General features: G+C 36.0%; 1 protein-coding gene across 4 annotated transcripts in view; it reads left to right on the forward strand.

The window, feature by feature from the left end:
• Window positions 1-16,078, forward strand: part of LOC135841720 (acetylcholine receptor subunit alpha-like) — a 406,867-nt gene that overhangs the window by 231,787 nt on the left and 159,002 nt on the right. For all 4 annotated transcript variants that reach the window (XM_065358853.1, XM_065358854.1, XM_065358852.1 and 1 more), the window contains exons 3-4: window positions 3,809-3,853; window positions 11,022-11,131. In XM_065358853.1, coding sequence (XP_065214925.1) covers window positions 3,809-3,853; window positions 11,022-11,131 — 155 coding nt within the window. The remainder of the gene's footprint in view (window positions 1-3,808; window positions 3,854-11,021; window positions 11,132-16,078) is intronic.

Genomic DNA, 16,078 nt, shown 5'->3' on the forward strand with positions numbered 1-16,078 from the left:
ATTTTCTAGTAACTGGAAATAATTCTCAAGCAATTGATGAATTTATTGACATTTTATCAAAACGTTTTGAAACGAAAAATTTAGGTTTTCCAAAAATGTTTGTAGGTATTGAAGTAGAAAAACGCGAAAATTTTCTCTTTTTGCATCAAACTTCTTATACTAACTCGATAATTGAAAAATTCTATCAGTCTAGTTTGCATGAATTAAAATGGTCTTGTATTCCTATGCCGCCAATTTCTGCTCATAATGACGTAAAAGTGATAGAATTAAATGGTAAAACGTTTCCCTACAGACAACTTTTAGGAGCTCTTATGTACCTTACAAATTATACTCGCCTAGATGTAAACTTTGCAGTGAACTATTTAGCTCGCTTTCAAACGAATCCAACTCCATTACACTGGACTTTGGCACAGAGAATTCTTCATTACCTAAAAGAAACACCAGGTTTGGGAATATCTTGTCCGAAGCAAGTAAATGAAACTTTTTCATCATTAAATCCAGCAGGTTTAATTGATGCATTTGTAGATGCCGACCATGCTGGTGATATTTCTACTCGAAAATCTACCACTGGTTTCATAGTTCGTTTATGTGGTACACCCATCGCTTGGAGCTCAAGACTCCAAAAATGTATTGCCCAGCATACCTGCGAAGCGGAGTTTATTGCTTTAAATGAAGCAACACTCGATATCCTATTTATAGGACATTTAACAAAAGAAACCCTCGATCTAAACGTATTCCCAGTCACTGTTTACGAAGATAATTTTGCTGCCTTACAACAGGCATACAATAGTGTTGGTAAAGGTAGACTAAAACATATTGAAATTCGCTACTTAAAAATACGTGAATATATCAACCAAAACTTAATGAAAGTTGAGCAAGTCAGCTCAGTGAACCAACTAGCTGATATCTTGACAAAAGCTCTACTACAAGAACCTTTCCGTTCTTGTAGAGATAAACTGCTGCGGTTCTTGTAATTCGTGAACCAAAACGCATTCAAAAGATAGATGTAAGACCGGTCTCCCTTGTATTATAGTATGTATTCCATTCGCGAACGTATTTGTGTACTTACGTTTATGATAAGAGTTTTACATTCCCTGAGATTACTTACTTACGTGAATAAAATAAATGTTGTACAAAAGTTCAAAGTTTACTTGCAATTAAGTATAGAAGAGATTTTTTTTGTCTCTGTGATACTTGATTTACTGCTACGAAGAAGAGACTAGTCTCTGAGTCGTTTGTCTTTCAAAGGTAACTTCGTAAACAGAGTAGCAAGAAGAGATTTTTATCTCTGTGTTGCGTGGCTCTAAAAAGTGAAAGTTCTGTTCTTGTTATCATTTTGCCCGGTCGGTTGGGAGGGGGTGTTAGCGGATATCTCTCTCTCTCTCTCTTACACCCGACCTTGCTCCATGATACCTTGGGAACTACCCCTAGAACGGAACTCCCTGGAACTAACCCTGGAATGCTACAGCTGCCACCTTGCTTCCTAGCCTCGTGCCTGCGATCACAATGTATGTGTACTATGTGCTTTAAAGGTGTAACAGTGTAATTGCCTAAGTCCCCGTGACATTATCAAAATTGGCTCACAGCATACCCTAAATTTTTAATTTGGTACCTATAAATTTGCTATGCCTTCGTTAAAACTGTCACCTCGATCTTCGCTACATATGATTTGAAGGCAATTTTTTTCTAGAGTTCGTACGAAGAATTCTGCTGGTTTAGAAATTTCAGCAATGAACATCGAACATACAAATACAATCGAGCAAAATCTCGATAATGTGTTCATCTCGACTCGACGTGATAATAAAATGAGTATTAATTGCGGATACCAGTGACTGGAATGTGCATAAGCATATGTATTTAATTTGTATACGAGCAATTAAACGACTCGAGGTTATCATTTCGTATGAAATTATCACTTTGGGAATAGGTTTCGAGAATATCAAACCAAAATCGTACAACAGAACGAGGTCGAGGAAGCAATACGTGCAAGTGAACGTTTAAAACGACACAACTAAGCTTACATATTTCCACCATATTTACCACACGTGATATGAGAAAAGGGAAAAAAATCTGAAATTAATGTTCATCATCGTATCTTGTATAGTTTTAAAATGCTCGAGTTGGTTTTTATGGAACACGCCATAAAAAACAACCAACTCGTGAATAATTTCCTGCATTTAGAATATCTAAAGAGGGATGCAAGCGGTTGGTAATATTTTTCAAAATTTTATTACTTACCGGGAGTTTGCGACGTATAAATTCGAAATTTAAATTTCAGAAGCATCCAAGTGACTTTTTTTCTCCTCGACGAAAAATAATTTAATTACTTGTTGGAACGATTGCGAAAAAATATTTACTCGTAGAGGATTTTAAACGAGACAAAATTATTACTTAGTCGGATAGCCTAAGGTCGAAATACATTCTTATAAGGAGGGAGCCAAGGACCCATAATTGAAAAAATGTACAAAGGTAACTCATTTTTCAAGTAGGTAAAATTAAATTTTTTTAAATTCTAAAACTAAATTTGATTTTTAATGCGAAACATCTCCTCACTTGTACATTTTTCCTGTGATTTTCGACAGCATAATGAATAAATACGTGCAGCTCATCTGCGCGTTACGTTATTCGAATAGTTTGTGGTTAATTTAAATGGGAATAGGATTTACGAAGAGAATATTTCAATGTGGTTTTGTCGGCGTGGCGGTTCGTTGATCTATGCATAATTTGATTGCTAATAGGTATTGTTTAATGAATGCGAATAATTGCAATTGTCGTTGACGTATCGGATACCTGAGGCGAGGAAATAATCCTAAATTGCATGCGCTTGCAATTGAAACGTGTAGTACTCTGATAACGATGAAATACTTAAACCTATTTGCAGGAAATATTTCGGTGCAGGAATTTTCGACTCGTATAAAGGCGATATCTACCTGCAACGTACATCGAACGAAGCGAAATTCGTACCTTGCGGTGAAATATTAAACGCAAGTATTCAATTCGAGGCATTTAACTTCTGGTTCTGCTTGAGCATTGTTAATGAAAACATTGAGTTTGAAATCAATCTTCAGTGACGCAAAAGTGATTTTAGAAAGAGACAAGAACAGGGGGGGATAATATCTTGAAATTATTGTGCATTATTTTGTACTGGTTTGAATTAAAAATATCCCACCCCCTGAATTGCCTATGGAAATGGATACTTACAGAATAAATGTCAAAAATATTGAGCTATTGGAGTTTGGTGTTGAAAAGTTTCTTATTTCAGAGAAGCTTACTTTTCTAGTAAATTTTCATCCTTGAAGGAAGTTTTTTGCGAAACTACGCGAACTAGGTCTTGTATGTAAAAATTGTAATGTAATTATTCACACATGTGTATACAGCACAATATCATCTTTCATGTTTCAAAAACATAGAAAACAGTTTAGTCAAACTCATAATTTTTTTCGAGAAAATGTTTGCGTATCGTTAGAAAGTCTAATTTTTTAGCCTTACGAGTACGAACTTTTGAAAATATTTTGAAAAAAGAAAAACCAACTTGAAAAGTTGTGTCTATTTCGAAACATTTGTCTCATAGCATGTTGTTGTTTTCTTTATGCAGTCATTTGAATTTTGTTTTATAGGTGACATACGTTCCAAGTTTGCTACTCTTTATGTCTTTAATTTATTCCCATTCTTATACGTTGAGTTGACATCGTGTAACTTGAATACATATACACCTAGATATGTTCTCATTTTCTATCAATTTTTTTATTTATAGCCTATTTCAATTCATTTTAATTAAATTAATATTTGTTTTTACTTTTGTTTGCAGAACTTGAAGAACCAAATAATGACCACCAATTTATGGGTCGAACAGGTACGTTCTTGAAATTACGACTACCTATTTGTATTTCTAAGATATAGGATAGGTAAAGTAGTTTTTCAGGTTTTTTGAAATTTTATGAGACCTGTTGAGAAATTATGGCTAAATAACCTCAACAAGACAACGGAAAAATTGAACATTTTTTGATGAATATTTAACCTTTTCAGAAAGAATTCAAAATTTAATCAAATATTTTTTTTGTATTTTTTTTTTTAATTCATTATTTTTATGATCTGAGTGATCATGTATAATTAGAATTGATTAGTGCAGTGGCAAACTGTAAGTAAGCGGCAAATCATGATAAAGCTATGAAATTTGGTATGATGAACAAGGACACCAAAAGGAAATTTTTGAGCCCGGGAGCCCATTTCATTTGGGTCCAACCCAAGGGGATGATACTGCGTTCAAGGGGTGCGGATGAAATTTTTCACAAAAAATCGACATGTATATCAAAATGTAGGTTTTCGAGAACGAACATATTAAAAAATTGGGATGGCATTACATCGTAAGTCGATTTAAAAAAATTGAAAGTTTGTGAATAATGCGATTTTTTGATTTGAAACATAAAAAAAAGTCTTGACTGGTGAAGTTGACCTATTTGACCTCTATTTCTACGTATTCCGTGAAAAAGTTGATAAAAATCACACTCATAGCAAAAAATTAAAATTCGTTTATTTTTTCAATTCACTCAGAATTTTCATTTTATGGGATGAGTTTATTTCATGGAGTGAAGGGGGGTTTTCAACTTTTTCAACGGATACGTAAAAATAGTGGTCAAATGGGTCAACTTCACCAGTCAAAACTTTTATTCATGATTTGAATGCAGTATCATCCCCTTGGGTTGGGCCCTAATGAAAAATCGATAGCATTTTTGAAATCAGCGTCCTCGAAAAGTTACAATTTTGATATACAAATTGATTTTTTGCAAAAAATTTCATCCCCACCCCTTGAATTCAGTATCATCCCCTTGGGTTGGACCCAAATGAAAAATCAATAGCACTTTTGAAATCAGCGTCCTCGAAAACTTACATTTTGATATACAAGTCGATTTTTTGTGAAAAATTTCATCCGCACCCCTTGAACGCAGTATCATCCCCTTGGATTGCACCAAAATAAAAAATCGATAGCATTTTTGAAATCAGCGCCCTCAAAAACCTACATTTTGATATACATGTCGATTTTTCGTGAAAAATGGACCCACCCCTCATATGGTGCCCCCCCCCCCCCCCCGGTGGCTGGAGTCGAAAAAATAATTGAAAATTTGGGTTCGGCGGTACGAAAAACATCGATACAAACATTATTATCACGATGGTAAGCAAATGTATACTTATATTAATTACATTTCTAAAATTAATTCAACATAAGCAAGATGAGAGTCAAATTCGACCCCCTCTCTTTCCTCCCTAGAGGAGTGTAAAAAGTGGCTCTGAGCCTTATTCGATAGTATTTGATCTGTAGAATTCGAAAATCACCATTAGAACCTTCTTCCGCCAATTGTGTCCGGTGCACAGTTCAAAAACCGTGATTTTTGTAAGAAAATGCCGAAAAACTGTCAATTTTTAACCACTTTTGTCCCCTCTGTGCACTCGCGGTAGAGGTATGCGAAAGTATTGATGGTCGATTCGCATTGTAATTGACCTGTAGTATCCGAAAATGACCATAAAAATGCCGATGGAAGGTCAGCGTGTCGTCTAGGGTTGAAAAACTGTAATTTTGGGGTATTTCTGAGAAAAATGCAAAAACTTCACTCAGAAAATCTCAAATTTGAGGCATGCCTCTTCCTCAGATTTTGAAAGTAATGGTATTTTCGAACTCAGCGGGGTTCAATCATATGGAATTGATACCAATATCGCGTCGATAGCCCCATTTTGAAAAATGGGGGTTGAACCCCCCCCCCCCCCCCCAATCACCCTCCTTCCCTTCCTATGGGACTTGGCGATGGGCTCCCGGGCTCAAAAATTTCCTTTTGGTGTCCTTGTTCATCATACCAAATTTCATAGCTTTATCATGATTTGCCGTTTATTGCTTAAAAAATACATTTTGCCACTGAACTACTTAGTGAAAATTAAAATAATATGTAGGTTCCTCAAAAACATTAGGTATTAAAAATAAAATTTGAGAGAGAAGTAGAATTTTGTTTTTGAGATTGGAATTTTGCAGAGAAAATCTATTCACAAAATTAGATACGTTCGTAAAGGGGTAGAAAAATTTCCAGTCAAGTTCATTTTTCGAATTCTTGAGAAGATCTCCGTTCTGTACTTTGCGTAATTGTGTAATACTTTCAGTCTTGTTTCTACCGCTGAAGAAGGCAACGAGTGTGCCGACGAAACGTACTGTTTATTGATAATATTCGAAGTATAGCGTGAAAAAATTGACATGTGTTCTACTTTTTTTCAGAAGTTTTAATGATTAAATTCGGGGCAATATAGGAGCGAAAAAATCAAAAATTTAACAAACCCTATAGTTGGAAAACCAACATTATTTGCGTTTCATAGCATTTTTGCCCCATAAATTGTTGGAAAATGGTTTTGTGACGTTTCGAACAGTTCTGGAGTTTCCATACGCACTGGAAATTTTTGTACTGGAATTTGATTTATAAAATACTCCTTTTTTCCGCCAATTAAATTGACTGGACGTGATCTTAAACCATTCTTAAATCTCCAGTAACATTTTGAAAACAATTGAAATTTTTGGAAAAATGCTGTGAGATTAATATACTTACCCTATAGATAATTAAGTTCGACCCCTTTGAGCCTAACTCTCACTAACTCCAGAGCTGCTTAAGACGATTCGAAATCATTTCAATTATTTTTTGAAAGAAATAGAAGTCAAAAATTTAAAAAATTTTCATTTCTTCATTTCTGGCCTTAGAAGCCCAGACAAGACCCCACGCGCGTCGGCCTTCAGAAGTCAGAAATACAGGTCAACGACCTTGGGAGGTAGAACCGGACGACAGATGGCCTTCAGAAACCAGACAGACAGGTCAATGACCTTGGAAGGCCAGACACGACTTCGGACGGTCTTCAAGAGCCAGGCGGTCAGGTCACTGACCTCAATGGGCCACACACAACTACAGACGCACTTTAGAAGCCCACCTCACAGGTGAATGACATTTTAAGATCAGACATGACCCCGCAGGCACCCTTCATAAGTCGAACAGTGAGGTCAATGACCTCAAGACGCAAAACACAACTCCAGACGGCCTTTAGAAGTCCGCCTCACAGGTCAATGACCTTTGAAGATCAGATATGACGCCGCAGGCACCCTTTATAAGCCGCACAGTGAGGTCACGGTAAGAAGACATTTGCGCACACTTTCCCTTTCGTTTGAAAAGGTGTAGGACACTTGCGCACACCTGTCAAACAAGGGACATTTGCGCACATTTAATAAATTTTTGTCAATGGTTCCCAAACGAAGGAATATTTTATTTAAGCCAGCATTGAAATAGAAAAATAAGTTCATATTCGTACTCAGTGACCTCGAAAACGTACCATTCGATATATCACTCGACTTTTTCACGATTTTTCAAAATGTTGGCTATTTTTTTAAGGCACAGAGGGACATTGAGGGGCTGGGCTCAAAAAATAAGTTCATATTCGTACTCAGCGACCTCGAAAACATACCATTCGATATATCCCTCAACTTTTTCACGATTTTTCAAAATTTTGTTTTTTTTAAGGCACAGAGGGACATTGAGGGGTTGGACCCAAAAAATAAGTTCATTCATATTCGTTCTCAGCGACCTCGAAAATATACCGTTCCATAGTATCACACGACTTTTCACAATAATTTTTCAAAATTTTAGTCTTCTTTTTGGGACACAGAGTGGCTTTGAGGCGTTAGAACCAGAAAATAAGTGCATACTATTCGATATATCGCACGTCCAAATTCGTTTATCAAATGTATGATTCAGTTGTGTGTTACTTGAAAAATCAAGCACCCCCCTCACCAATCCTTGTGGAAGGTTAAAGACCAATCGATTGTAGTTTGATTGGTAGTGGGGTGATTATTTTGGTCACAACATTTTGGAAACCCCTGACATAAAATAAACATTGTGCGCAAATGTCCTGTTTTCCGAAAAAATCCATTAATCATTTCTCGTCCTATTGTTATAAAATTGTGCGCAAATGTCCTACAATTTTCTTCTTCAAACAATAGGTGTGCGCAAATGTCCTATAGCCGAGGTCACTAACCTCACGAGGCCAGACAGGACGCCAGAGAACCTTCAAAAGCCAGACAGACAGGGCAATGACCTCAAGGGACCAGATAGGACTCCAGACATCCCTCAATAGCTAAAAAGCAAGGTCAATGAGCTCAAGAGGCCAAACGGGACCCTAGACAACCTATAAAAAAATCAAACAGAGAGGTCAATGACCTTCAGAGGCCAGACAGTACTCCAGACAGTCCTCAAAAACCAAAACCAAACAGCCAGGTCAATGACCATACGTAAGAGCCCAGAAAGGACTCCAGGCGGCTCTCAAAAGCCACACACACAGGTCAATGACCTTCAGAGGGCAAACTGGATGACAGACGGCCCTCAAGAGCCGGACAGACAGGTCAATGTATTTCTTTGAATTTTTTTCTGAAATTCGCCTGCAAATTATCTGCATTTGAGAATGAACTCGTTGAAGTGGTTGGGAATACCTAAGTCAAAATTCGTTTTTCAGCTGCCCAAATTGATTTTCACGCTTTGTATGTACCTATGGGTATAAATTAGATAAATTGAAGAATTCTGAACCAATCAAAAATCACACTGGAGGTTCCAGAATTGCAGGAGATGCTGGAATACACCAGTGGAGGAGTCAATCTCATAGTTTTAGCCACTAATTGGCCTTTTTTTCAACTGAAAAGTTATCTAAAAAAATTGAAACTTCATTTTCGGATTTTAAAGAATTTGTCAAAATGGGTGCCTTACTTTCATATGGCTGAAATTTCAGTGACGAAGATTTCAGATCATGTTAGTTTTAAAATAGATACCTACCTATTCATTTTCATTTAAGCAGGAGGTGGACATCTCAAGTGGTTCTTTTGTATGTATTAAGGATTTTCAGTAAAATTTCGAAAATTTATCTCCTTTTTTAGGCTTGGTTATTGGGATGGTCTACTTTTCATTTTTTAATTTTTTTTTCATAGATTTATTCATGTTGTGTGCTATTTGGAGCCAGATACGTACATATCACATCATCTACAGTTTTAAGGGTGGTTTTTTTTTGTGATATTGACAACAGGTTAAGAACCACTTATTTGTGTAGGGTTGTAGATTAGGTAGTAATCACACAAGGAGTGTTTGGTAGTGTTCGGGGGTGTTTGGGAGTGTTCAGGGGTGTGAACAGGTGGTCAGGGAAGTTCTGGAGTGTTCGGGGTTGTTTGGGAGTGTCGAGTGTTCGGGGGTGTGAACACGTGGTCAAGGGTGTTCTGGAGTGTTGGGGGGTGTTTGGGAGTTTTCAGGAGTGTGAACAGGTGGTCAGGGGTGTTCTGGAGTGTTCGGGGTTGTTTGGGAGTGTTCAAGGCTGTGAACAGGTGGTCAGGGAAGTTCTGGAGTGTTCGGGGTTGTTTGGGAGTGTCGAGTGTTCGGGGGTGTGAACACGTGGTCAAGGGTGTTCTGGAGTGTTGGGGGGTGTTTGGGAGTGTTCAGGAGTGTGAACAGGTGGTCAGGGGTGTTCTGGAGTGTTTGGGGTTGTTTGGGAGTGTTCAGGGGTGTGAACCGGTGGTCAGGGGTGTTCTGGAGTGTTCGGGGTTGTTTGGGAGTGTTCAGGGGTGTGAACACGTGGCCAAGGGGGGGGGGGGTGTTCTGGAGTGTTCGGGGATGTTTGGGAGTGTTCAGGGTTGTTTGGGAGTGTTCAGGGGTGTGAACTAGGGTTGTCCACATTTACACAGCAAAACTTTTTTTGTTAAATGTTCACTGTCTCACCCACCCATTTTTTTCCTTTAGCGGCTTTAGGTGTAGGAAATTCATAAAAAAAAATTTCAGCCCAATCCGTAAAGATTAACCGGTGCCTCGGGCCCGCTCAACGTCCTTATGGGAATTAATGCAGGATTTTACATGTGAAAAACGTAAAACTTCAGTTTTGACCGAATTTCTTTGAAATTGATCGTTTGGACCATAAAAAGCAATAGTGGAAACAACTTTTAAAGTGTTTTGACGAATTTTCAACTCCGAGGGGTCCATAATTGAGGAGCCACAAACCCCCCAAAACCCCTAAAAACCGCAATTTTCACGATATTTGGGGGTTTGTGGCTCCTCAATGATGGACCCCTCGGAGTTGAAAATTCGGTGTTTGGGAGTGTTCAGGAGTGTGAACAGGTGGTCAGGAGCATTTTTTAAGCATTTTTTTTGGATATTTATTTTGATTAGAATTAATAACCCAATTTCTTACAAATAACTCAAAGCCACGGTTTTATAATATCAATTTTTTTCACCAGGTCGTGTTCACTTTCCAAGCCCCCTTCCCCTCCACTAAGTTACCTGCCTCAAATACTTACATTTTTTTGGAAACATACTCCTTGTATGTATATTGTTAGGAATTTTTTCGGTAAAACGTACAGAAAAAATTATCCCAATTTACACGTTGTTCGGTTCACTTTACTTCCTCGAATTGCAAACACGAGCTTAAGTATACGTAAGAGAGATAGCATCATACCGGAAAGTTTTTGAAGAACTATCGCATTGAAAAGTTGATGTTTTCGGATTAGGAATTTTTCATTACACGTTTCCACTGCATCAGTATAGTTGCTATATATTTATACTTAGCAGAAAGGTAAGGTAAGGCATAAGGCTCGGTTTGGAAATAGCTTTTAGCCATGTCACTGTTCAGTTTTAATTTCGCGTCGGAAAATATGACAAGTTTGTGTATCTGAACGGTTGGTTGTAACTTTTCATTTTTGCCTAGTTGCCTGCCCGGTCTCTCATCCTCTCCGTACCAATTCTATCCATGGCATGGTGCAAGAAAGCCATTCTTATAAGGCATGATTTTTGAACCTCGTGTAATATTTTGTACACCGACGACGGACGACGACGACGATGCGATGATGATGAGCTGGCGAATAAAAGTTTTGTTTCGAGTCCCCAATGCGATATACACGATGTACCTACCTACTATTTCTTTCATTCTTTTTCCCTCGACTTCTTTATTAATTTGCTATACTCGATTTTATGTTTCAGTCGTGGTACGACTATAAACTAAGATGGGAGCCTAAAGAATACGGAGGCGTGCAAATGCTCCATGTGCCATCCGATCATATTTGGAGACCTGATATCGTCCTCTATAACAAGTAAGCTTTTGTTAAACTTTTAATACACTATATATTAGGTTTACCTATTCTATGTGTTAGGAATGTAGCTACCATACGTATGTATTATGTGGAAAAGTTGTATGTTAGGAGTGTGAGAGAGACGATAGAACGGTATACGAATAAGTAATACACATACTCGTGTATCATAAATACGAGCTTTACTACGAGTATCACAAGTTATATGAAAAATTATTGCACAAAAGATACTCTCTTAATATTACGTGCGTTCAAAATACACCTAGAAAATTAAGTCTCCGAGATGTTTGTATGTGTATATAAGGCTACCTACCTTACGTTAAGTTCATACGTGTATATCGTCGATCAGTTATAAATTATTCGAGCGTATCTAGATATGTGTATACGCGAAATTACTGTATAATTTTCTGCGTGCTGGTTTAGGTATATAATACATACACAACGCTTTGGCGCAAAAAATGCATTATTAATCTATTCTATCGATAACATCAAAGGCGAATAACGCTAGGTGAAAGAATTTTTTTCCTCCCTCGAATCGATGAACTCCTGTGTGGTTTTATGTTTGGGTTTCTTTCAAATAACGATTTACCTCCCTACATCTGAGTTCGCACGGTTTACACACGTTAAAATATGTATTATTGTTCGAACTATAGGTATACGGTGGAGTTAATTATTCGAAAGAATACACTGGCAGAAATACCACGTAGGTATTAATTTTTCACCTCGCATCATTCTCACTGATGATATTGTTTTTTTTTTTAATTCTATTGCATGACGCTGTGTCTACAAAAATTCACAATAATCAGGAGTGTAGCGAAGAGAAGCACATTTAAAAAATACTTCGATAAAAATTAAACTAAAAATCGCGTTTAAATTATTCTACGTAAAAAAATAATAAAATTTCGACGTTTAAAATTTTCATCATTAAAATAATTATCATTAAAAAAAATACTTAAGCTTTTCAGTAGATGTATAGTATTCATTGGAAAATATAATGTAAACGCTGGCGCTTGCGTTGTTAAATTAATTATTGAGACGCTTTTAGATTTGTTGTTTAAATTTTTTGTCATTTTTTACGACTTTTTCTTCTTCGTTTGTTCTGCTTTTGTATAGTAACGCTTTTGAATTTGTTTAATGTAGCTTAATCTTTTTAAAGTTTGTAGAGTAAGGAGTCGAGTTCATATGTACCTTATTGTGTTTGTCGTTGAAGCTGATGAATATTCATTTGCTACTTTTCATATGTTTTGGGGGTGTATACTGTACGTATAGTATTCCAAATCATGAATATATTTATGGTCATAATAAACGCGAAATGCGATGCGATACGAGATGAGATGAGATGGTTGTATAGCTATACATCTACATACCAATACCTTGGTGTGTGTAAATGAATTTTGTACCGTGTACATTTTACATCATGTAGGACTGCGTGTAAGAGTAAATCGTCGAGAAATGTCGTTTGTTTTTTTTCACAAGATCGTCTCGTCGAAAAACACGAATCATTTGAACGGCGTAATTTAATGATGAATACGCTTTCCGAAAGGGTGGATTTGGATTTGACGTTTTTCATTCAAGTATAGGTACCTACCAAACCAGACGTAATTATTCAATAGGTGTACAGTCTTCGAAGTGATGCTGGTTTCTTTTTTACGAGGACTAATTTTTTCATGCTAGAGTATAACTATATAGGTTTAGGTACGTAGAAAGAAGGAAGAAAAAAACCCTATGACCCGAATAAAAATTATAGTTACATGTCAAAACTTTTCTACCAAGTTTTGTTGGTATTCACATCAATTTGAAGCTCGAACGAGTTTTTTTTCTTCTTTTTTTTTCTCTGTAACAGTTTACAAAGTTGTGGCGGCGATGTTTTTATTCCGCCAAGTAAAACTTGTCTGGAAGCAGCGGTAAAAGTAATGAATTTTTTTTACATTTCGAATCGACAACGTAGGTAGGGGTTTCTCTATGCCTTGCTATATTATTGGTATGTTAATCGATGTCGCGGTGGTGTTGGAAGATTTGTGTAAGTTTTTCATCTGGAAAGGATGAAGTATGGAGAGAGAGGAAAGATGTAATTTTACTGCCTCCTAACTTTGACAAAGGAAGGTAGAAGTTTATATTATTCGTTCACGGTTGAATTTGTGCTAAAAGTCTGGATGGTGATAAATAAATTAAAAAAAATTGCTGCCTATTGATCCAAAATTTTTTAGGATCAATTCAGAATAATTTGAAAATCAAAGAGGGAGGGAAATGGGTGAAATAGGAGTTTCCAGGTTCTTAATTTTGCATGTAGATCCATACTTATACTCTTATTTGCTGAAAACATGCTGTACATATTTTTCTAATCTATTTACAATTTCGTGAGTTGACTTATTTTGTAAATTTTTCATTTTTTTATTATTGGGGGGGGGGGCTGGACGAACAATAAGAACTCTTCTTTCGGTCTATGAGACGGAATCATCGAAGGCTTCGAAGAAATAGATGCTTACTCGAAGAGAGCAAAATTCATGAAGTTTATCGTGCTTGTTTAGTACTTCAGCTCTCGAATTTTGAACCCTTCCTCTCTCTTCCTCCCTCCCTCTCTTCAATCTCCCTTTTTTCCATACCTTCTTTGCTACAATAAAAAATTGCGAATAATATCTAATAATTGGAATTCATTGACAACTAAGTACATATATAGATTGGGACATATGTCTAAAAAGCACCTAAGAAGAAAATCAAGTTCTAGGGGCTGATTGTTTTTCCATTCATTCGCTCAAATTTTGATAAATTAGCCAAATAAGTTTGAATAAATCTACCAAAAATTTTATTCCTCAAACCTCATAGGATTTGAAACTTTAAAACGATAAAAAAAGTGGTAATTTTTTATACCTTGGAAATTTTTGAAATCATTTTGAGGTTAAAAATGAATAACACCACTCTTCAGCTTCTTCTCTCTTCTCCTTCAAAAAGTACAAATAAAAAACACCGAGATATTCCAAAAAGCTGAATTTATTGAAAATTTACTGTCTTTGAGTAAAGGATGAAATAATATCAGTTCCAATATTAGTTTTTAGTTAAAAATTTTTTTATTTCAGTTTTCAGTTTTGATTCCAAATTTTTTTGGAATTGAATGTGTTGTATTTTCTTGTGCTCTGTGATCAATCAGGGACTTATTTATGTGAATAGCAGTATAGGCAGCTGCTTATAGAGAGAGGAGGCAGATTTCAGGAGTGATAATTTTCAAACTCACTGTTTAAAAAAATATATCATTTATTTGCATTAAAAAAAAAAAAAAATGAAAATCTACTCTACGAGAACAACCTGTATGAAAACTATAAGTAGGTATCTACTTCTAATTCTGGCTCAAGTTTTCAAAATATATTTCTATCCATTTCAATCTACTTACTTAGATCTATTTTTTTCCAACTCAGTTGTCGAAGAAAGATAATTATGAATTTTAGAAAATTGTCTCAATTTGATCTGAGGAATCCAGATTGAAATTATTCCGAGTTTGTAGGGGTTGCTGAGATTTATTTTGGGTAATTTTTAGGAAACTTTCCCATACCAGTAAATTCAAAAATCTGCTAAAAGCTTCACCGCAGCTCGAACTTTACCTTGAATCAATTTAGAAGGTCAAAAATAAGATGCCAATTCAATCAGTACCTTTCCATACCTCGATGAGATCAAAATTTCACATATTCATGAGCCAAATTGAAATTTTCAAAATGTGTCAAAATTAAGAGATGAAGTACGTTACGTCAGTTCGTAGATCTAAACCTACTGTTTTTAAAAAATTGACTACTTGTTGGAAATCGAAAGAAACAGGCACGTGTTTTTTGTGGGGGAGGGGGGGAATCAATTTTCAGTTTGTTTATAGGAGCGTGAGAATGCTATAAATTCATCCCTATGTAGTCTATATGGTCAATTTATATGGCAATTAACTTGTAAAATAGGCAAAAATAGATACCATGGTTGTCAAATATTTTGGAAGGCATAAAATATTGCAATAGTTTGCGATTAGTTGAAACACGCGAGTCTCAAAATGGATAAAAAAACGAAAATTTTGTGAAAAAAATGGTGGCAAAAAATTACATTGAGTTCATTTTTGGATGGCCCATATTATTTGATTTTCTAAAATACACCAAAAATCGAAAAATGTACTTCAGTACCCTTTGAGGATCACGTGATTCTCCGAAGTTTTCTGTTTTCTTCGAGAATTTTCTCATTTCTGGATCATTTCAGGAGAAAATGTGTTTTTTTTTTTTTTTTTTTTTTTTTTTTTTTTGAAATAAGTAAGCTATTACAATCAAAATTAAATTCAGGGACAAAAATTAAAGGCTACTTACACATTGCGGAAAGAATCACGTATAATAATGTATATTAACATATTTCTCTGTACCTACAACCGATATTAAATTTAATTGCATCGGTTGGCAAGTAATAAACATTTTTATAACGTTATACTATAACCTCACCACTCTCCTAGATTACCTACGTATAATATAGCGACGATGAGCATCACGTCGAGCAACGTTTTTCATAAACTATTAAACGGACCGTGGAATTTTTCACACAGGCAAACTTTTACCCCTCAGAAATTTATTACCAGAGATCATAAGAAGCGAATATATTTTCGTGCGAATGTTTAAACATTCGAATACTACGAGGTGTCTGCGTGGCGTTATTTAAAAAAAAAAAAAAAAAAAGACCGCAGAAAAAAGTAACCATCGTTTGAACCCTTTCTGCCATCAGTATCTTTTTAACGATATATTGGGTTAAAACCGGTGCTACGCCGTAAATCCTCAAGAGGGTTTTACTGCCTTTTATTTATGCCCCAAGTGCCGTTCTTTGTGTATATATGTGTGCTTTTTTTTTCCGCCAGCAATGAAAGAAAATTTAACTATATATCGGTATACGTAGATACATCGTTGTAAATATCCAACTAACTATACACTGAGACTGTCATGTTGC

The sequence above is a fragment of the Planococcus citri genome, chromosome 3, assembly GCF_950023065.1.
Source record: "Planococcus citri chromosome 3, ihPlaCitr1.1, whole genome shotgun sequence".
Classification (NCBI taxonomy): Eukaryota; Metazoa; Arthropoda; class Insecta; order Hemiptera; family Pseudococcidae; genus Planococcus; species Planococcus citri.